At 40.2% G+C, this 24,120-nt stretch overlaps 1 protein-coding gene across 1 annotated transcript in view; it reads right to left on the bottom strand.

Annotated features, from left to right (window-relative positions):
- Positions 1 to 648: 648 nt before the first annotated feature.
- The window catches only part of KIAA0930 (KIAA0930 ortholog), a gene marked incomplete at its 3' end in the record, with an annotated part of 29,704 nt that continues 6,232 nt past the window's right edge, over positions 649 to 24,120 (bottom strand). The window contains exons 2-7 of the mRNA XM_010286753.1: positions 9,956 to 10,063; positions 8,588 to 8,665; positions 5,712 to 5,813; positions 5,135 to 5,275; positions 3,067 to 3,261; positions 649 to 811 (exon numbers count right to left, since the gene is read on the bottom strand). Of these exons, the coding sequence (XP_010285055.1) occupies positions 649 to 811; positions 3,067 to 3,261; positions 5,135 to 5,275; positions 5,712 to 5,813; positions 8,588 to 8,665; positions 9,956 to 10,063 (787 nt within the window). The remainder of the gene's footprint in view (positions 812 to 3,066; positions 3,262 to 5,134; positions 5,276 to 5,711; positions 5,814 to 8,587; positions 8,666 to 9,955; positions 10,064 to 24,120) is intronic.

Here is a 24,120-nt window from a genome sequence, read left to right on the forward strand (position 1 = left end):
AGTTAGATTTTTTGGCTTTTCTACTCAATTGTTTTTAAACATGAAAAGCAGTTTGGGCTCCAACATTTGTGAGTTTCCCGCCTAACATCAGACACTAATTTTTTTTTCTTGTTGGTTGTTTCATACCGAGTAACTAGAATTCAAAGGAGTTCCACAAGGTGTTAAACCATTATATAAACAAATTCATTAGGTTTTCTTTTTAGAGAGTTCAGAACAGATCCAAAGCTAGGTGAAAAGGCATTTACTTCAACAACTTTAACCAACTGTGGATCAAATCAGGGAATTCGCTGAACTTCTCCATGACAGCATGCTCTACCCCACTATATTGTGGCATCTGGAAAAGTGCCACCTGAGAGTGTGCTATCTGGGAAAGGGGGAGGATCTTTCCTGCTCAAGTTTCTCTCAAAGTGGTCTATATAAAAGGGAGAGATAAGTTTTAGACATATGCTGGAATTGTTGGTCTCCAGCCTTCAAAAAGATGCTAAGCCTGTGAATAACCCCATTTTCAGAGTGGCACTGTTGTTGGACTTTCTGTGGAGCTAGGTTTTTCACACTGCAAACCTTTTGGAAAATTCAGCATTGGGATCCCTTTCCATAGCTCTGTTGCCTCTCCAGACAAGTCTGTTTAGCTGATATTACTTCTCTCACCTCCACCATCATCATCTCTGAAGAACTCCTCACTGTCATTTGCTGAGTGGGATTTTTTCATCTCAGCAATTCTATTTCGGGGCACTTTTCTCTTGAGGGATGGGGAGAAAAAGGATGGACGATTGTTGCGTTCTGGGGTTGGCGGTGTGCTGAAAGAAGTGACCTGAAAGGGAAATAGAAGCAATGGCAGAGAAAGGTTTTCTTAAAGAGTTCTATGCTTCTAGTAAGAAATAATCAGTCTCAAATATGTGCCACGAAGCAGTCACAGGTGTAAAACTCTGAATCACTACTGGTGTCTAGCTGTAAGTTTTATCAGAGGTCAGAAAATGTCAACTGAACAGTGACATCATCTCAGCTTCAAGATGCTCATCAAGATGAAAATATTTTGATATATCATCACCATCAACTGTTAGGTGAATAATGAAAAACCTCTCTCCTCAGCTGAGAGTTATCAAACTTTTAACAAGCACTTACAGTCTTGTTAAAGGAGCAAAATTAACAATTTAGGCACCAAGAATGTCAGTCTTATTTTTGTGTGTTAAAATTCAGAAGAGTTAATAGGCTACGAATGTATTGTATTGGACACACTAAAATTGTGCATCTTCATTTCTTTGGCAAACACAAGGTAGTAGTTTTCCTGCTTAGAAAGATGCCACATGGGATCACTGTGAAAGGTCACAGTCTCTCTGTGTAGCCGGGTCACAAGGCAATTACTTAGCCCAAGATACTGACACAAAAGTGAAGTCAACGTACAACTATTATGTATAGTATGAATATGTATACCATATTTCAATACAGGATGGAGAAAACCAAATTGAGATGCCCCCGATGATTTGGTTAGCCTAAGTGATGACAAATACAAGGATATAATTGTCTGTGGTGAAACACAGGTTAGGGATGAAGCTATAGAGACACCCTTCCTTCAGAGCAGTAGTTGCTCTTGAGTAAACCACAGTAATTGTCAACCATACCTACTTCAGAAAGAATTGAAATACAGTGCTTATTTATGGGTTTGCTAGTAATATTTTAATCGTTTCACTTCAAATGAAAAAAATGAAGGAAACTATTTTGCTAATGGAGATGAGAAACTTCTATCTCATCCTTCCTTCTTCATACAGTTAACAATCCCCTAACTCTCCCTGAGATGACACCTGATATTGCTCATATCTGTCCATACAAATAAGGAGGAAGGTGACATGCGAGTGAGGATGACAGCCAAGCCAGGTTGGTATTGCACTGCAGAAACACTCTATGTTGTCCCTCCATCATTAATATTAAAAAAAAAAAAAAAAAAAAGTAGAAGTATTCTACCACCCAACTGATCCTCTCTTTAGTGCACTTGATCTCTAATTTGTGCTTATCTCTATTTTTAACTCTGTAGCCATTTCATGTCACACCTGGAGGGAAAATCGGAAACAGACAAATCACCATTAAAACTATTAGCAAAAAGCAATGATAATAAATCTGTTTTGACATTTTCCAGTTGACACTAGAAGTCTTGGAGCCAAAAGACCAGGAAGTCCCTCCAGGCCTGATTTCTCCAGGCTGTATCTCTATGGTAGAGAGCAAGCACATCCAGTTAATGATTCCTGTGCTGGCAGCTCATTTTGCCTTTTAGGAAGCCAGAAACAAACAAACAAACAAAATCACATCGCTTGCATGGAGACCTTTAGAAGCACTCCTGCAGACCTTTAAAATACACAGGTTAGCTACCTTACATGGGAAACCAGACTAGAATCCATCAGGAACTACCCAGCCCAGGTCAGCACACATCTGTGCAGGTATTTTGAAGACATGTTGCCTAATCCCCATTAACTAGGTAAAATGCCTTAAAAGAAAACAAGGCCTAGGACTAAGTAAGGGCCAAATCAGCATCTATGGACTGATTCTATTGGCATTTTACTGCACTTGTATTAAAATTAAGTATATGCATAAATATGGTACTGCATCTAGATCCATAACCTTTGCTTTAGTATTATACAGGCTTCACATTGGCAGCATTCGTCAGTGGAAAAATCTCCTATCAGTACCATTTCCTCTGAGGTTTAGCAAGCAACCTACATAATATATGAATTTCATGTTTCTAGGTAAATTCCATCTTGTACAGAAATGGAATCTATTAATTTTCATAGAAAACAGGCAGAATCATCATTTTCCTTGGCATCAACATTGCTGTTGTTTCAACAAAACACTCCTCCAGAAGTATGAATCATCCAGTCATCTCTGTATTCAGTATTTGCTCAAGGGAAACTGTGCTAAAAATCCATCTGCATATACTGAGTATGTTCAAAATGTACACAAGCAAAACTAAGTTCAGAACCTTGACATGAGTTAATCCCAGATTCAGTCCATCTACTGTCTTTGGAACAAAACATTTTCATGCTTAACTGTAAGTCAGTATTTCTGTCTGCTACTTACTCTCTCGTGCACCGGGGAGTCTGGATTTGAATCTTCTTCTGTCCCATATGGTGAAGTGTCACCAGTAGAAACTCTACTCACTGCCATTTCCGCGTGTCCTTTCCCTTGTGGCCCTTTCATTCGGACAAATTCCATGTTGTTGTATTTATAAAAGCCAAAAGACATTCTTTGAGCCATCTTAGCTGCAACACTCACCTACAATGCATCAAGACAGGAGAGAAAGCCATGCAATATCATCTCCATGTTTCAAAAAAAAAAAAAAAAAGTTATCTGAAAGCAGTTATCTAAGAATAAGTCAAAAGCATAGTGGATAATGATTATTATCTTGATCCTTAAGAATCATTTTAAGCCACAATGTGAAGTGATCTCTGAAAGGGAAGCAATTTTACAGGTACAAAAGCAGAGGCTCAGAGAAGAATCAACTCCTTCAGCTATCCAAAAGGCAGAGTTACCCAACGGCACGCTGAGATAAAACAAAAGGTTTTTATCCAGATCCCCACAATGTGGCACAACCACAGCACAAGCAGGCACGTGCACAACTCAACACAGCCTGTGTGGACACTCGTTTGAGTCCAAAAAGCAACAGATACACACACAAGATGCTTCAAACTAACAAAGTGCACTACACAATGTGGGCACTACTTTGTGGCAAGTAGATTCAGACGTTTGTGTTCCCAAACTGTCAAGGCCAAAGCATAAAGAACCAGCCCCCATGCACAACTAACCTGCATCACATTGCTCACCGCAAAACCCTGACAGCTTTTGAACCCTCTCAACAGACACAAGGGCTCAATTTCCAGTTAACACAACTGAACTGAAAACTGAACTGAGAACTGAAAAAAGGAACAGACCAATATGAGAACAGTCAAGGTTTTTCCAAGTGAAATAAGTAGGACTTATCCATAAGTCTAAGTGGTTTACCACAACTTCCAGCACTTTATCACCTGAAAGGGCCAAGATGCTCATCGTGTAACGCAAACTCATACTGTACTAAGAATTAATAGACACAACTGAAAGCAAGTAACCTTCAAAAGCAGAGAGAGCTTGCTTCTGTTCTGTTAAAAGAAAGGTCAAATTTCAAGTTTTTCCTTTGGCCATAATCAAGTAATAGATGAAATAAAATTGTTAGATCTTCAAACAAAACAATGTAAAGTAGTAGCGTGGTCAAACAGGACATTCCTAGGTTAGGAGGTGACATTACCACATCGAATCTTGTCTTTCCACTGCAAGGCTTTCTTCATATTTGACTTTAGTGATTCTGCATTCCTATGTATTTTAATAACCCACCTGCTGATTGTGAGAAGCCATAAGATGATGGTGGGACACAGAAACAATTTTAGTTTCATGTTCTGTCAAAAAATTGCTTTAAGAGTATAAACTCTGCACATTTAAAACAGGGACAAGGATCTCTCCTGAGAAGGGTAGGAAGAAAGGGAAATGAAGTTTACAGTCACAGTAGATATTGGTGGTGTTTTGTTGTTGTTTAAAACCCTCGGGACTGTCTTCATAGCAAACTGAGAAGTTTACTGGCTCTTGCACTCTCTACTTCAGCACTAAGTACTGAATTTGAAGCTGAAAGTGCTGGCATTTCATGTTTCTCCAGGAGAGCAAAGAAAGCCTCCTTCTGTTGCAATGAAACTACAGCGGCCTGTTGAAAACACCATGACCACAAAATAAACTAAAGAAAAACATGTTTTACATATAGCAAGGTAGTTAAGAGTTTAAGATCTCCCTGAAAAACATGCCTTCTCTAACGTAACTAGAAAGATCTATGACCTTTCAAGAAAATGAAGGGGCTCCCAGAACTCTGTTATTTAGATCCATTCCTGTGCCATGCTCTTGGCTACTTATCAACTTCACACTTTTTGGCAAACACCACAGTAATATATCCTGATATGAACGCTCTCTGAGCCAAAAGCACTAGTTTTCAGGTAACTTTCAGAGCCCAAAAGGACAGAGTACAATGTAGATGATCTAACAGGACAAAGCTAACAGCCTCAGCAGCAAATTAAAACTGTGGTCAGAATATCATTGTTGCAAAGGATGTTGTCTTTCAGCAGTGCCTTACCCTGTTGTCATAGACCTTCTTGAGTGCTTCATAGCGGATAGACCCCTGAAAAATCACCCCTTGGAAGGTGTTGCTTTTGTCACTGGCCACCAGCTCCACACAGACCATTTCTCCTTCTCCCACAGTCATGTCACTGAAAACCTGCCAAAGATGTAAGATGAAACACTTCAAGGCAAACTGCAGCTGCTCAAGTTCAAATATATTCAGATTCCCATGATTCTTCTTAGGCCCAAGGCACTTTCAATGTAAATGGGAGAAACCAAGGGAGTTGTATGCTCCACCCCAGCATTTCAAAAAACCAGACTTCAGGCAGTACACACTGCAAATCATGTGAGAGCTGCTTATCTCAACACATCAGCCGGTTTTGCTTTAGCCTATCATAAAGACAGATGCCAAAATCCAGCTTTAAGCTCAGATTTAAAACATGAAAGAAAGAGAAAGGTCAAATAAAATAAAAACTACTGGAAGATAACCCTCAATTAGCCAAGAACATTTGTTCAAAAGGTACAAGAAAACAGCTAGTCAGGACATAAGACTAGAATGGGAAAAAACTCTGCTGCTGCAACAAGAAACCCACCTCTTCAAAACTGTCAATCATGAAGAATATGTTGGGGTAGCTGATCTTTGACTCCTCTCCTTTACTGTCCATTGGGTGTTTGCTGGGAGACGCAAACACTTGCTGAGAAAGATACGGGGAAAAAAAAAATACATCTTCTCAATTAAATGCGCTCAGGAATCGATGCACTGAATACAAGGCAAGCAATACCAAAACACCACAGTCCAACACTGCTCAGTCAGCCAGCATTTTCACTTAGGCTAGAGATGCTGGGCATCCTGAAGGCAAAGCTGAGCTGGTTTCTGACTACAGCCTGTTTTGCAATAATGACACCACTTGTAAAACCCTTGAGTTTTCACATGCGAGTTACCAATACTAGTTGCTCCACAGTAAATGTCCCTGGGTGTACCTGACCTCTCCCATCCTATGGTACAGCTAAGGTATCCCCCGCCTTTTCCTTAGCAGAGGGAACCACCTTGAGCTGCCTTTAAGCTACTGCAATGCACTACAAAGAAAAAGCCCACAGCAAGAAAGTTACCATGGCATAGCTGATCTAACACTATTTGCTTGTACAGTTAATTTCATTGCTATTGTTTGTTTAGTACCACTGTAAGATCAACATCACTTAGTAATGGGAAACATGGCCCTCAGAAGGACAAGCACTCCAATTCTATCCGCTGTGCTTCCTCTTGCATGTTCCTCCTTCTGAAGCAGTTCCTGAACTCCTTTGGTCACCTCACTCATCAAAACAAGCTATGATTAAATAGCTAAAGGCTTTAGATTTTACCATTCCAATAAGATTAACAAGCAGGTAAAGAGAGAGAAGAATTCACACCAAGTAGCTTGCTTTGCTTCCACCTCTGTTTACAAACAAAGCTTTGAATTAAAGAAACCTGTCAAATCTTAGCCCACTGTGAATGTGTTGAAAGCTCTGAATCTGCCCAGACTGTCAGGCTTGTGATATTCCTGCTACAAACCATTCAACACAAAATGTGATTAAGGGTAGGATATTAGATATTCCTAAGAGGGCTGATTTTCCTTATTTGTACTTATGAAGCCTACATGCACATTTAAATACAGATTATTAAAAAGAAAGGTTGCTTCATGACAAGAAACAGCATCAGAAAGTAACAAGACTCCTCAAAGATGACACTTGCACCAATGCCTGAAACAAGGACATCTTCCAGGCATCCTTGTTCTCATGCCATCCAATGTAAAGCAAAAAATAAACAAACTCCAAATTCACCTCCAGTCAGACACACTTGAGGAAAATATAGTTTGTAGAGATCTTATTGTCAAGCATGCAGAGAATCAATGTACCCTGCAAAATAATTTAGGGGAAGTCAGCCTTTTTTACACTGGTTTCGTGCCTTAGGTACTCTACTGGTATGAACACAGTAGCTTTGTCATAGGTCTGGAGTAGCATAGCAAGTTCTATGCCTGAATAAGACTTCTACCTATTCAACATCTGGCTGCACACCAACAAGATAACATACACTTTCTAAAGCAAGAACCATCAGACCAGTAATATAGATCCAAAAAGGCTGGCTTTTGTTCATTTAAAACTAAAAGCCTCAATGGTGCATATTACAATGAAGTGCCCTGCTGCAAACATGCTTTCCACAGTATATAGAATTGCCTTTTCTCTCTATGTAGATCAACTTCATGATGTTGAAGTGTTACTAGTACATAGGCTAAGTTCTAACGTGTGTTGAGTTTCTCCTAGAAAAGGGGAGACAAAAGAAAAAGTTATAAGCAGTCCCACAGTACGAGTCTCTAGGAATGAGGAACAGAAAACCTCTTCCTTATTCTGAACACTGCTCACATGCAGTAAGGGCAGGTCCCTCACCCTCATCTCCCCAGTTTTCAAATCTGCAAGTAGTATTTACAGATTTTTCTCAAAAGAATTTTGCAGACGTTAACTGGGGGTGAAATTTGGACTAGTAAACAGTGGAAAAAGCAATGAGGAAAAAAAGAGTTTGCACCAATGGTGTGACGTGGTGTCTCAACAGCACCAGAAGTAGGGAATTATGTGCCTAACATGCAAATTGCAAATACAGTAATCAGTGTTGCTAGTTTTGTTTGCAGGCAAAGCAACAATTGTTTTAAAATGGTAAAACAAAATCAAAGGATTAAAGAGCATTGATTTATTTTAGGTAGAGCTACACAAGCAGCTGAATGAGCTAAAGGAATGGAAATGCCTGGGCAAAACAGCCTTTGAAAGGCAACAGGAGCCATTTAAAGAAGAATTTCTGCCAACTAGGAGAAGTTATTGCAAGATCTGCTGGAAACTGAGTGAAGGAGCCTGGGGTTTCTTGTTCCTATCCCTTCCACGCTTATTATTCAGTCTCCTCCACTATGCTAAACCCTGGATTAACTGTATGCTGCACACAAGCAAGTGCTAAAAGCCTTCAGTGTGGAGATGGAAGGAATAAGCAGTTTTAAGACAGAAAACAAGAATCTCACAAAACCTTAAAAGATAAATTGGTAATCAGTAAATTGTCTACCATTTAATAGCCCTACATTACAGATTTACCCAAAAGGCTTCTTATAACTCATACAGTTTCAGGTTTACCCTCAGATTAGTTAACAGCTGGGCACGTTCCCCCCTCCAGCACCCAGCCCACCCCCGCCCCAAATCCAGTAGGCAAAGATATAAATCTTGAAAGCATGCAGAGGTCTTTACAATTTTTTGAGAGGGGCTATAAAGGACATTTAGATCTCACATTTAGATGACTGTCAGGAAATGTCACTAGACAAAGACTGGAGATGCTTCGCAATGATGCATCTCTCAGAGCACAGCCTGAGAACCACTGCCCTGGTGTTGATACAGTTTTTAGGATGAGGTAATACTGGATGCCAACCTCTTATTCACAGTAATAACAGGGTAACCTCACCTGAGATTTCTTTTTGTGAATGTGAATATCTCCTCCATCAGAGCGTGTGCACACAGCACATGTCACCACATAATCCAGCTAAAACAGGGCACCAGATAAAGAAATAAAGGTTTAGAGTTAGAGAAACAAAACATTCATGTGCATGAAGCAGAACACATGCTTTCTTAATTTTTGTGGCTGTCTGGCTAAAAAGTAAGACCTTTTGGTATTGCCATTTTCTTTGCTGTTTTTACTATACTGAAACTCCTACAGTTTTCAAGCCTGTGTTTGTTTATTAACTCAGTGATACTGAAATCTTTTTATTTTGACATCTATTGGAACACCTGTCAATATTGTTTAACACTAACTTACTGGTCAGCTGGGGGAATAAGCATGACACACACACATAAGCATACTTTAAAATGGAAATGGAAAAGATCCTCCCTTCGAAAACGGAAAAATAGAAACACTAACGAACACAAGCAACACATTAGAGAGGTCAGAAACCATTAACGTAGCCTGCCACACCACCTGAAAAAATTCGTAAGGAGCAAGCGTGATAGCTCCGGACAGCAATGCCCAGCTGTAACAGCATCTCTGAATTCTGACTATAGGAAAAGGATTCTGGTTTTATTCAGCATCAAATAAAGGCAGAAAATGTTCTCCGCAGAGAAGTTCTGCAACGAGACTTTTGGGAAGAAGAAGAGAGAATAAAAACAATTTATCTTCCAGGATGTGTGCACTGAGCCAGCAGTCTCTCATTCTGAGATGGTAATCAACAAAACTTTCAAGGGATCTCGAAGGACTACAGTAACATTCAGCTTCTCTAAGTGCCAATGTAACATATGCAATAACTAAACAACCTATGAGTTAATTAAAGAAATAATTTGTGCTAGCTTCATGTTTCCACCACCAAAAAAAAAAGTTTTATTAAAGTTCTGATGTCAAGAGCAGCAAACTCCCAGTGTAACACATAACACCTTTACTGCATTTCCACTTAGCAGTTCCCTCTCCTAGCTGCACCAGTATTGTGAACTCTAACAGAAATGTTGCTTGTCTAACAGTCTCACTCACTCTCAAAAACTATTAAACTTGACAAAGCCTTCCATTTTGCAAAACTTTGTTACAGAGCATAAAATTCAGCCCATCTTCACTAGATATATTTAAAGTTTTTTGAGGAAAGCTATTAGGACTCTACTGAAAAATAATAAACATCTCCATTTACATTCATTTAGACTCTGAAAGGCAAAATGAAAGCCATGTTTTCTTTATATCCTCCAGAAGTGTTCAAATCCCCCAAGCTAGAGAGGAAAGGGGACAGATCAAAGTCTACCCTGAAACCTCTCTAGCATAAATAGCCCTTGCAAATTAGATAAGCATCACTGTTACCTTCTGTAGGATGAGGTTCAAGTAGACACTCTCTTCCCAGTCGATGTCAGGGTCTCCCAGGCCAGGAAGCTTCTTAGAATCTCTCCGGTAAACTTCCACTTCAACCTGCTAAGAAAATACCACATGTCCTTGAAAAACACTACTTAAAAGGTACCTATATGCAAACATAAAATTGACACCAGAAGCTGCATGTTGCATAGCTTCCAGCTACATTTTTCTGTCAGGATCGGATTTTGCTGACCGTGCAAGGTCAGCCCTCGTGGGAGGCTTTGAGTGGAAGTGAAGCTGGGGGGACAGGGGATGTGAGGGAGAACAGGTGAGAAAGGAAGGTCTGTGCTGGGGGTTCTCAGTTTTGGACAGCAGCCTCATTTATTCCTTATAATGGGTATGTTTTAGCAAAAATGAAATTCATAAAATCAGGGATACACACACATGTTTATTTCTCTCAACACAATCCCTCAGAACCAAACATGTCACTAGACTAATGTTCAACGTCATCTAGTAGGTAACGGTTGCTTGTTCCCCATTGGGATGGGAGTCTCTGGGACGATGAATTCCACTAATTAATGCCTCTCAGAGGACATTTTGGTAATGCCTCTTCTAAAGGTTTCATACTGACAACACTGATTGGACCCAACTACTCGTGAGATTTTCATCTGTACTAAAACCAAGCAAATGAAAAATCACAAATTACCTCAGAGAGCAGAAACAACTCTACCAATGCTAACAAACTGAAGGAACTGACAAAAATAGAAAACTTCACTTGATGTAGCACACAGAGCTGAACAGTAGTTTGACACTTAAAAAAAACCAAAACTGCAGCACGGCTTAATCTCTAAACTGGTGTGTAATGCAAAATAGGGTGACAAGTAGCACACTTAACCATTGTCAAAGCTATACATTATCTTGACCAAATACCTGGGAAAGCATTTGTTTCTCTTTGTTTGTCAAATATCTTTTTTTCTTAACACAGTAACATGCTTTAACAGATGTTTAAGAAATATCTGAAATACCGTGACCAGTTGATACAGCTGTAAACAGTGCAGTTCATGAATCCTTTTTCGCTTTGGTTGGGGCAGAGAAAGAAGGGTAGAGATGATTTGTTAGAAAACAGATTGTCATAAAAGTCAGAATATGCAAGTGAAATCAAACAGAGTAAACTAAGCCCTATAGTAACTTGAAACAAAGTTAAGCCCTATAGTAACTGTGCATTTATTTCTACTCCTTTGGGAAGGATAAAGCTACAAGACCAAAATATAGTGAAGAACAGTGAACCAGTACAATATTTCAGGATTGACAGTATCAGCAGATACCATGAAAGCCAAATGCACAGTTTTCTATCATTCAGTTTTTAACTTACAAATGTCTTTTAAAAGTGCCTATAGCCTCATACGTCATCATTCCTTTGTTTTATTTCTTCTAAAGCTCCAAACCACATATTTTTCTACTGGCAATATAAATCGCACAAACTACTGTAAAAAACTAAGCTACTGTAAAAAACTAAGATGTGAGCAACTAAGGGAATAATCTCATTCAAATTCATCTCCAAATAAACAAAGGTGATATTTGCACTTTTGTGCCTAAAAGCACAGAAACATCACATTCGCAAGATTCCAGAAATATTCTGTGAAACAAAAGCCATCCTGTCTCTGAAGGAAAGACACAGCAAAATAATCGAGTGAAGGCAGGACTGAGTAATTGCAGGGTAAATCTCCAGCTCTAACGAATGCCAGGGTAAGCGAGACCAAGTGCTCAGCAGATACCACCTCAGTGTCTTCTGCCTCCATATCCATGGAGCCTTTATTTTAATCCAGGCACAGTTTAATCATCTCTTAATGATAAAGTTTAAACCTCCCGTTGCAGAAGTCAGCTGCTATTTTTTTTCTGCTTGTGAAATTAATTCACATGCTGAACCACTCCTCCCCAGCAACTACCAAGCCATTGCACAACTCTTTCATGGAACATCACCCCCCCAACCCTGTCACAGATAACAACAGAAAAAGGGCTTTTCTTTAATCACTTTTGCCCTATGCACTATTTTAGGGTGGATTCCCGGGCGGTACAACCTGTGGGTTAGGGCACAGTGGCTCGCTGTCAAACACTGCCATGGCCGTTCCCGAAGCCAAGTGCTTAAGCCACACTGTATTCCAATGGAAATTAATTTAGGGAATTTAAGGAATTCAGTTTGCTGCACAGGGTATAGATCTGTGTTCAACAGGTCAAACCAGGCAGGACAGGGGAGACCTTTTTGCCAGATGGAAAGGAGCTATCAGCAGCCAGAAGCAACAGAGGCAGTGCTCATCCGACCTCAGAAAGACAGAAAATGGACTTCCAAATGCTCTCCACGGCACTGGCATCTGCTGGACGTGTTTTGCAGCTCCTGCTCGTGCCCAGGTAAGTGTCCTCAGTGGGTGTCAGGGGGACGGACCAGCCCTACAGCTGTAGTTACACCAAGAAGCCAGCGTTTGCTACAGCAGCCAGCAGTTTCGGATGCCTTACTTTCCGTACCACTGAAGGATCTGCTTTACCAAACACAGCAAGCCCTCGCCAGGGTGCTACAACAAGCAGCACCACCGCTCCCCGTCCAACTGGTAATACGCTTCACAGTGCAAGCACCCAATTTACAAGTCACGTCTGGGAAAAAAAAAAAGAAAAAAATCTCACCCCTTACCTCAAACACCTCTATCTGCAACATCTCTTTTACTTCTTTCTAAACAATTCTTCCAGAAATAGCAAAAAGGCATCCATACGGCATCCCAGCATAAAGCAAAGTGCTGAATCTGGGTTGGCCAAAACAAACAGCGCTTTCCAGGGGCTCAATTTCCCATGCAAGTGCTGTAGCTCACAAATTAACCTCAGCTACCCTTTAGTGCCACGGTGCCGGATGTGTGAAGGTAGACACGCAATATTATGTGAAATAAATCAACAGGCTCGGTTCAACTCGTAGCAAATGATCCCACCGTCGCTGGTACACTGGAGAGTGTCAGGTGGGGCCAAGGATGTAGGAAAGACTGGGGCCGACTCTGTTCAGACCCTGCAGCCACTTGTTCAGCATTTGCCAGTAGAAGGCGTACCCAAATCAATCATTTAAAAAAATATAAAATTTAAAAAACCTCATACAAAGAACTTCAAACACAAAATCTTCCCCATTCCATACAGCTTCATCACTACTGTTTAAAATCAGCAATCTACATTTTTTGGCAGGCTGACCTAATTTGTCCATGTCCCAAGGAAGCTTGCTCAGCATCTGTACGCTTAGTTTCTTGGTACTACGTACAAGCAGTACATATGCCAAGAACGTAAAATCAAAACCTTAAGCCTCAAAAAGCCCCATAACTCAGGCTCCTTATGTGTAAAGGACTGCAGTTCTAAGATCACACAAATATTGTAGAAGTAGCTACCTTAAATGAAGAAAAGCCCATGATGACAACTAAGTCCCAATCCAAAAATCAAGGGGTAAGTACTAACCTTTTATACTTAAGTGAATCATTTCAAGTGAACGTGTAGGCATTTGGGACTGACAGCTGAGTAACAGAAGACTGACATGTTCGCTCTTCTAACCTCTAAGTGCTCAGACATCAACAAATAGGAGTGCTGTCAAAATCTCAATGAGTTCCCAGTAATAGAAACTATGACGTGAGTTTACGTAAGTCAGTGTTGCTAGTGCTGAGCACAGCGCTTCCTAAATGAAGAGAAACACCTGCCTTACAAAGTGTTGCCTTCTATTTACATAGAAATCACATGGTAAATGTGATCCTAATTTTATATATATGTGTGTGTATATATAAAAATATATAAAATATTATTTCTTAGTATACCTCATGCTTTTCATGAGAACAACATTTTTGTCATAGTCTAGGCTTACTTCATGTTGTCATGTTTGGCCTTTCAAAGTTAAGAAATCATTTGACTGGAGAACATGCTGGATTTCAGATGGCTAAGTCCTCCGAAGAAAGCAAGTCTCTCTTAGCCAGGGATCCAGGAGACACTGGGTCTTTTTCCAGGTCTGCTGCCAATTCACTTGGCCATGCCTCACCTCTATGCTTGTTTATCTGGCTTTAGATGAGACATGCCTTCCTGGAAGCGTGAAAATTTATTAATAGAAAGAACTACCTAAATACTAATTATTTATTCCCAGTGCAATCCAAAAGCCAAGCTGGGTATTTCCTCATTCAAGTCAAGACGATGACCCTTATACAGCTTCAGCAAGCTGAAATCCATTATGTCACCTTTATAAAGTTTTCAGAGGGTTACCGAGCAAAGGCTGTAAAGGAGAATTACATCAGCTAGGCTGACCTCCTACATGTCATGGACATTTTACCCTGTTACTTCTTCACAAAACCCAGTTAATCACATCTGACTAGACAGTGCCTGGAAAAATACCTTATTTTGAGAACTCGTTCCAATGATTAATCATCCTCATGGCTGAAAGTGTGCAACTTCATTTAATTTAGCTGCTTTCCTTTTACCAGCCTCTGGTTCTTGTCATGCCTATTTCTACTATATTAAGAAGATCTTTAATACGCAGCTTTGGTTTTTGTTGGGTTTTTTTGTGTGTTAATCTTTCAGATAAACCAGACAAAACTCCTTTAGGAGGTCTCCATGACTCTCAGCACAGCACTTCTGCAGAACTTGTGCTCCTTTTCCGCCCTCTCGGTATTTCACTAGTACTGGAGTTTTCTGGTACCGGCACAGTGCTGATGTATATGCTCTTACTACTCCCTCAGGATTGCACTTTTTCTGCACAGCAACATGACTGCATGGTAAATAACTTGCACTCTGTGCCTTGCCTGCCCTTTCCAGAGCCTGTGTGCACTCCTGGCACTGAAGCATTGACCTATGCTAATAAACGGATCCACGTTTCCTAGGGATCAGGCTGCACAGTCCAATGGTCATGCCCTCATAATTTTCGCAGCACAAATGTGTGTCATCTGCAAATCTGAATCCACTGTAATTTTATAACCCCAGTCACAGATCCCTGCAGAGCCCCTTACAAACACCTCCAACCTGAGGTCACTTCCCTCTTTTGCCCACTCCATTTTACCACTCCTGCTAGCCAGGTCCCCCACTGTCATCCTGCTTTTCCTCAGCCCCTTTCTTTTCCGTGCTTGGCAAACGTTCTGGCTGCCTTCTTGCACAGCTCTCATGTACTATTATGGTCCATCTCTGGGACTTCGTAGGCTTCTGTGCCACAGTGATTCTGCCTACTCAGAGGTCCTGGAGAGCCTCACAGTTTACTTCCAGCTGCACCTACTCCCATCTGCAACACACATTATTACTGAAACTGTTGTCAGGAGTTAGCATCTGCACAAAAAGAACATCCTAAGTGCAAAGGAGGAAAGAGTCTCTTAACACTTATGTATTTTATTCACATAAATATGCCTTTCAGAGATGTATGTATTATGGACTGGTTATCTTCACAAAAGAACCCGAGCCATAAAAGATCTTGTACTGGAAGCCAACTTAATGCATGTCTTAAGTTATACACTTGCAAATAGCTAGAACATTTTTATCATAAAACCCAGAACAACCCTCTAGGACCCCAGTCTAGGTTTAAAATCTTTTGTGATAAACTAGATACCTTTTTCCATCATGCCTATTTACTCCCCAAAATTTCAAGAATACAATCAATCTTTTTAATTGATATTAAAAATATGAACACTGGGATATTTAGGCCCTCCCCCAACCCTCACTCAGCACTAATTCTATGTGGTTCCCAAGGCATTACAGCTGTTTGATGAAACCTGTGTGAATCGAAAATCACCTTGTTTGCACAGCTTAGCGCATAAGCCTTTGAAAAACTCCTGAAAAGAAATCTACCATCAAAATTGCAGCTGGGCAGCACAGAAAGCATGGGGTAATAAGAACAGGGTTTACAGGAAGCATTATTTTGTTGGCATTCAGAAGCCATCCAAAAAAAAAAAAAACCAGCAGATTTTGGCTTTCTGTTAAAAACAAGCCTAATGGGATTACAGGTCTATCTAGTAGTAGCACCACTTTTCAGGTGTGGTTTTTTTTTTTTCAGACCACATTCACTAGAAACAGTAAAGGGGAGGGGGCTGAACATGAAAAGGGAGATGAAGAAGATACAGTAAACAAAATTCAATACTTCTTCCACAATACAAGTTCAGCGAGGAAACACTCCTACTACCTCCAGAGCCAGCTGCAATACAGAGACTGAAATTTGATTTTTAGGATTTTACATTGGCAGGTTTCGTTCAAAAGGGGAAAAAAAAAATTAGCAAAAGAAAAAAGTTTCTTTCAAGAACTGGTCTATCTTCTACAAAAACCAAATTATCCCCCAGCATGTGCTCACCAGTGCAGAGTTTTAAAAGCCCCCATCACACAGTGCATCCAGCTAATGTTGAAAGCCAGTAGGCTTCACAATAGAAGTATCTTTCTCACATTTATCCAAGTATTTCCTTTTACTAGTCTTCCCTGTAGCAAACAGGTCTAATTCCAAAACAGTATCTTAAATATTAATCAAACTAAATGGTCTTTCTAAATTCCCTGACCAAAGGAACTAATGTCCTTCTCTCCATGCTTCAGATCCACCCCCAAACAGTCCTACTTTCTTCTGCTCTTTTCTTACGCATTATCCACCAGCCACTTGTTTGATTTCCTCCCACTTTCACAATCTCTTTGAAGCACTGAGGCACCTTTAAGTACGGTGTAGCCTAGATGGACATTAACAGAGAAAATTGGTATTACCAGCAGCATAGCATGTCTCCATTCTCTAGACAACACTTCACTCGTGGACACCTAATATTTTGTACCTCCACAGGCACTTACTTAAGCATCTAATCACGTAGCTGGGATTTTTGTGTGGCATCCCATCCCCTCACACCAACAACTAAACCTACAGCAGTAGGAAACCAGATAGTTTTGGTACCAGTACCTACGTAGTTGCAACAGCACAAGCTTGCAGCTCGAGCTGTTAGGCTTCCTTGTTCCATTTAAGCAGCTTCACGTGCAGCACCACCACTACCACTGCATGAAGTTGGAAGTAAGGAGTTGTTTCACAGCCTGCAGGCGGTCACAGACACACACGTACCCCATCCAGACCCCCTCCGAGTAGAAGTGTTGGTTCTCCAGGATCCAGGGCATGAGAAGAGCCCCTCCGTGCAGCTGCGATACTCAGCTGCTTTCATATCAGACTCATGTGTCATTGATGCATACCAGCTTCACACAGCACAAGGCATTTAGTTATATATTTGGATAAATTGATATTTATCAAAATTTATATTGCATAAACAATCATGATAAAATTTTTATTTTAGGGGAATGAAAGATGTCTTAAAAAAAAGGAAAAAAATCAGAGAAAATATTTGAAGTACAACAAAGAAGTCATGCTAAGTGCTAAACGACAGCTATCAAGCAATGTCAGGACAAAAAAAAAATTAACTATAACTGCAATGGGAATATAACTAGAACTTACATTAACGAGCTGGGCAGAACATTAAAACCTCTTTTCTTTCTAGACCCTTTGAACATAACACACACACTACAAGTAACTTGAAACACTTCTTATAGCACCAGTAGTGCTACTATAGCAAGACAGTTTATGGATGTAAAGGAGAGAATTTGTGACTACAGCAACTTTTTCTTAGAACCAAGAGGTTAAACAGCAAGAACAAACTTTGGGGCATAAGCAGTCATCTTTGTCTCCTTCTGTCACAAAAACTAATCTGTTTTTCCCCAACCTATCCAAAGACATCAATTCTCACTCCCAAACCTAGGCTCTCCAGTAACCTGAAAATACCTTCAATGGATTCTCAAAACCCAATATACTTGTGGACTTCTGCATCATCTCTATGACTAACGTCACCAAGGCTATCATTGATACAAATGCATTTTGGAGGCAGCAATCAAGCTCTAATAAGCTACTAGAATGCTTAGAAGAGTCCTAAAACAGGCATTAAGAATAAATTTGAGGTCTTCTGATAGAAGTGGACCTCCATTAGAATGAAAATTGTAAAGGGCATTCACTTTCTATGTTTTACTTTCACTGTAGCTCTGAAACACTTCAAATTGCAGTAGGCTTGCTCCTAACAAATGTTAACTGCAAGAAAAGAATACATGCATACCCCCTTATAAGTTTCAGAATATTATTTAATTTAAATATGTAGCAACTCTAAGTTTTGAATCAGTCTCACAAATGTTTCAAGCTAATTTAATACACTGGTGATGGGAAAAGGAAGGGTTACATTGATTTCTGCATCTAAAAAAATAAAATAAAATACATCAATAAGTTCCATGATCCTGATTTAATGCAGACCAGTCTACCCTGGTCTGAGCATTTTATGGCATTTTTACCAGCAGGTGTCAAGTCTAAAATTAGCAGATATTAGAAGGTAGATTCAGTCCAAGCCAAAGCTACCCAGTACCAGAAAAGGGTTTGTGTGCAGTGATTCCTGTCCATCTTGCTCTTGGGGAGGGTGTGGAGGCAATTCATAAAAAAAGGGAAACATGGAAAATAAGACTGCTGCCTGAAACTCACCAGCAATACGTATCTGTGAGACAAATGCTGAAATCTTTGCAATGTCTCTGGCGTTAGCACTTCCTCCAGCTCATCAGAGCAAGGCTGGCTGCACAGAGACTGACCTGCCAAAAATCTGCCAAAGCATGTCCAAACTTTACCTACAGTGTGGAGCTGCCGTTACAACAGCGTTTGATTCTTTGGGCAAAAGCTCCCCATCTCCAGACCACTGCGACATAGGTCACCAAGTGCTTCCTTGCCTACGTGCTAGAACGTATCAACAACATGATGCCATTCAGATGGAAAAGACAGTATCCCAGGAGCTGCCAGGACTCTTTGGCACAGCAATAGGGCATTTTCTCCGAACAAGAAATCACCACGAATGGCATGGAGGTCACTACTCTGATCTCCAAAGACTTTGGCCTCACGTGTTTCTGACAAGCTGGGAGAAGTCGCAGTAACAGAGACCTGTACACAAAGTAGTGTTTTTGTGTTGTAACAGGCTGCCAAGCATTATAGTAGGAATATACACCCGATAAGACAACATGAACTGATCTGACCAAGCCACCCATGAAAATCCATCTGCTCACTCATCCGCTAGGCATCGACCGACCTGTCTCTATTAAATGGGAAGAAAATCAAAGAAGTCTGGTGTTTTCTGGAGCGTGCAGAGAAGCCCTCTGGGAAGGGTGCATCCCCAGTCCTGTCACACAGAGAAACTGCAGAAGGGACAATGACATTGACAACAGATTACGTTATAAACCTTGCCTAGAATATTTATATTCAAGATATTATTTAAAAGAGAAGAACTGTATTTAACACTGTAACAATTCTGTAATGTACTGAAATGAAAAAGAAAGGTTCTTTCAGATGTTCTGTGGAGCTTTCTTCTTAGGATTATGGCTACTGTAATTTTCACTAGCAGTGACTGTAAAAGACAATGAGAAGAAAGGCCTCCAAAACAAAATTCCAATTCCCTTTTCCCAGACACTATTAATTATTTAGAAGTTGCACCTGATCCTCCTGGAACACACTCTGGAGCCCACATAAAGGCAGCATAATGCTCAGTAGCCATGGCAACTTGACACCCACCTTAGCTATAAAGCTGAAACAAAGCCCACTGCAAGAAAGCAATTGTAAACTGTTTTGTGCAAGATGCAAAGTTCAGCTACAGACAAAACCATCCATTTTCTAAAAAATCGCTTTGGTATTAATTATTTAGAATTCTCTCCTGCCAGCCACTTTGGTATAATCAAAAGCCAAACCAACAGAAAGAGCAGTAAATGATCTAAAAAGCTGACTGTAACTTCTAGTGTCTCTGCATAAATCAGAACAGCAAGAAGAAATCTCAGACTGCAGTGTCTTGCAGATGTTCCTTCAAAGGTCCAAATGGGACAAGTTGCATGACCAACAGCAGTTGCTCATCTTTTCTGTGATGCAATTACCCAGGAGAATCTATTCATAGCTTTGGACACCTTCTTCCATTTGTTGGCATGAGAAATGCTGGGTGACTGTAACTTCTGCTACTCATTCATGACCTACCGGCAAGAAACTTTGAAGCTCGGATCATCCCAAAAGGCAGTATTTATGCCCTATTCTCTGCCAACACCATGCTGACATTTAGCTTCAGCATTCAACTTGGAAGATTTACTACAAATGCTACATGTATTTGTAGGTAAGGACATGGGAGGGTGTTTGCAGGTGTAGTAAGAGCCTTGTAGAATGGCAGTGAATTATCCTCTTTCATCAGCCAAGCTGCAGGATGGCTGATGACACATGAAAGGTGTTGCTGCAACAGACACCGTTCCTGCTCCAGCCCATACTAATCAGGCACTGGCAGTTCACAGGCAGCTACCAGCAAACCAGCTTTTAAAATTGAAATATAAACAACTGATTCACTCTGTTTGGTCACACTTATCTGTAAATGGGAGATCCATTCAAGTAAAAATCATCCAGACTAGGTTGCAAGAATTTCCTATCCTGTAGAAGCTGTGTTATTTTAAATAAGTATCTGAACTTGTTGCAAAATGTCTTCTCCCTTCCTGCCCTCTTTCTCACATCTCTTGTGTATATTCAGGACTTCACAACAGCAGCAATCACTGCATGTGAATGTGGGATTACCAGACAGATGTCATCTTAGAGCAAACTGGCTATATACATAAAAAGCTGTAGGGTTACTGACTTTATGGTGCATATAATGGGGAAAAAAATAAAACATCTGGTTTAAGAAATCGGGACTTACACAGCTAAGTTACTTCCCACTGCCACCCATCTTTCAAATGCGTTGGCCAACTTCAGACAAATTTGACAGAGGTCTTACAGATTGTATCCTTGTGACAATCGGCAATCAGACACCTCTGTGTTACTACCACTGCTGAAGAAGGGCCAGGCAAGCTCTGTCTTTTTCTCAGATGCCATTTGCCATGAACCACCCACAGCACCAGCTACCTTTTGCCTTGGTAGCAACTGAAAAGACAGAAAGGACAACACAGGTTAAGAGGCGTGGGACATTGCTGGAGGGGCACTGGGGACAGAGCAGGGAGGTGAGCTGTACTTTGGAAGGACCTAAGGAATACTGCAGGAATGGAGTCAGAGCAGGTAAGAAAAGAAGCAAGATTAGTCAAAGTGGATTTTTAGCAGAGATAGGACATATCCATAGGCCTGAACATACTATTCTGCAACTCAGTTTATTTCACCCTCTATATTTAATGGGATGAAATTCTTGCCACTGAAGTGAATGGCAAAATTCTCAGCAACTTCAGAGGAGCTGGGATTTCAGCTCAAGATTTTCCAAGTATTTGTAACTTACAAACACATACCTCAACGTAAATTTGACATTGGTGTATGTATAATAGTCTACATTGAAGTGTTTAAAAACCAGGCAAACGACTGTAACTATGATCAAATTCCGAAGAGGAGTAATTACGTATAACATTCATTAGTATGAAGATTCACAACACAGAACCTTTTCTTTTGGATCAAAGTAATTTGCTGGATTTATAGACCTATTTGCAATCCTATCACTAAAAGCCACAGACCTTGTAAGGTTTATTAGTCTTCATGTAAGAAATATATAAAGCAACAGTAAATGTTATAAATTATAAATAAGGTAATGAGTGCTGGGGAAGCTAAAAAGAAAACGTGACTGTATAAAACATTTTTATTTGGTACAAAAATACAAAGGGCAGTAAAATATTGCATTATAAAAATTTAATTTACATTTTGTTGTCACTTAAAGACTCCACTTGCAATTATGAAACTGGACAGGTATGTTTGGGAAAGGCAGCCCTTACAAGGAGAGTCGTTACCATGATTTGCATGATATGTACTCTTATTTCTTTATTCCCGAGGATTGATATTAGTTAAGGAGGTTAAAACAGGCAGTGATTTCACCGTATTTGGTAAGGTACAGCACAGTTCCCAATCATTTAGTTTAGCTTTTATCAGGCAAAGAGCTAGAAGTATGTTTTCTTCTCATAGGTAATTTGGGATTTTAAAGAGAGTAAGAAGACTAGGCTGACTGCTCTCCATTCTAACAATCAAACAGGACTTAAATCCTTAAGGGAATAAGATGATCACGAACTAGATGGGTTGAGAACTTTTTCTTGTGCTAACCAAGAGCTTTTAGGGAGAAAGCCTCATACACCTGTGAAGGAGAGCAAAGCATGGCTTTGTTCCTTGAACAAAGCTCTGAGCAAGATATGCTAAAATTCTGATCTTGCATCACTTTATTACACAACCCTCTTGTACCTTCCAGGGACTAATGTGCAGTAACGCTGAAAGGCTCAGCCTGGAGGTAACAGAGGTAACTGTACCCACAGACTAGTGGACTCATCGTCTGTTCATTGAACAAGCGCAGTTACAGTCTAAGCTTGAAAACAGCAAAGTCAACTCACACATAGCCTTTATTCCCTCCCATTTCTTTTCCTCTTGATATGCAGTACTGCAAAGCTATTCCCACTACTCACATGGGTTTCAGTGCTGCTGTAATTCCTTACAACCTAATCTTTCTCCTGTTATTTATTGATCTGGTTGCAGATGACAGCTTCATGACATGACTGCCCTAAAGTCAACATTTTAGTTTGCCTTAGAATAAGAAGCACTCTGATTTGTGAAGTCCAGTTCCTGAAATTCAAGGTTAATTACACTGCTCATCATTCCAACCCCTTTCAGAAAAGATGAGGCATCACTGCAAACAACCCCCAACTCCAATCTGTTGGCATCCTCTCCTTCCAGTTAACTGCACTTTTCGGGGAAGAACAGATTTTGGTCTATGACTAGGTCTGAACGGAATGGTAAACTTCAAAAAAATCAAGACCCTATTTATCTCTAATGAGACAAGAGTAAAAGGCACACAGGGCAAGCTATAGCATCAGTTGGCAGCTAGAAACAGCATCTTTCTCCTTCTTCAAAGACAGAAAACATCCTCCTGTAACCTTTACACTTCGCCAATCTGTAGCAAAAAAATACTGTTTGCCCCCCTCATTTGAGGGCAGACAGCAAACACTAGTTTTTTTAGATCTTGCACTGCGTTGAGATTATGTTTTCTCACTGAATTCTCACTTTCTTCATTCTCACACAAGTTTATATCTCCATATTAAAAGAAATCACCTTAAAATTAATTATAGCTCTCGCAAAAGTAATTCTTAATCACAAGAATTCCTACAAAGCATATATTGTTTTCTTCTTTTCAATAAGCACAAGACATTCCTTCTGGATCAGCAAGTCACAGTCATAGAAAACAAAGATTTAACAAGCCTACACATCTGTTTCCAGTATCTGCATATTGTACATGATGAAGCAGAATCTGAAGTGATAATAAGAACAAGTAAATTACAAGACTGAGAAAAGCTAATGGGACCCACAGAGTTAAAAGTTGACTTCAACTAACCATAATTGAAATTACTTGTGTGAAAAGAAACCAAAAAGTCTATTTCTGTCTTTGCAATTCTAGAAATAGCAGAAGAGGTATAAAAGATTAAAAATAAGAAAAGTGCAAGCCGTTCAAATTACTGGAACAGTGTGAGTGCCTGATGATGCTCATCAAACAAATGAGGGGAAAGCAACAACATGTAAATCATTCCACACCACTGGGTGTGGAAATTGTTTTCCCCCAGCACAGCTCTGGCACCAAGAAAGCCATCGTGACTGTGGCTAAGCAAGACAAGGCTGGGAGTTAAAACATGCTGATCAGTATCAGCAAGGCAAGAAATCACCGTATTTGAGATACTGACAAAGTAATCCTAGCTGCTACCTGACACTTGCACCCTGTGAATCTCAACAACTTTCATTCCCCAATTCAAACGCTCCATAAATCTGCTAAATCAGCTTTCAAAAATTGAAAAGATAGATACACATGGGACTATTTAAGCATTATCAGATGTGGCCCCAGACCACAGAGTAACCAATATTTCAAGATGTAACAGATCACTTGCTGTTACCTTATTCCTGTAATTATTTCCCAGCCTTTCTGAAGTCCTCCCTAGAAAAGCACAAGTGCCTGAAGCAACACATAGTGTGCCTCCTGTAGAATTACAGTCAGCAAAACAAGGGAAGGCAAGCCACATCAGTAACGAAGGCAGCAAAGACATGGGAGAAATAAGATTACAGAATATTAATAAGCCATCGTATTTCAAACTGTCTCTGTTGAATGAGGAAATGCATAAACTGGGTTACTGACCAGAAA

This window comes from Phaethon lepturus, unplaced genomic scaffold (assembly GCF_000687285.1).
Source record: "Phaethon lepturus isolate BGI_N335 unplaced genomic scaffold, ASM68728v1 scaffold8195, whole genome shotgun sequence".
Classification (NCBI taxonomy): Eukaryota; Metazoa; Chordata; class Aves; order Phaethontiformes; family Phaethontidae; genus Phaethon; species Phaethon lepturus.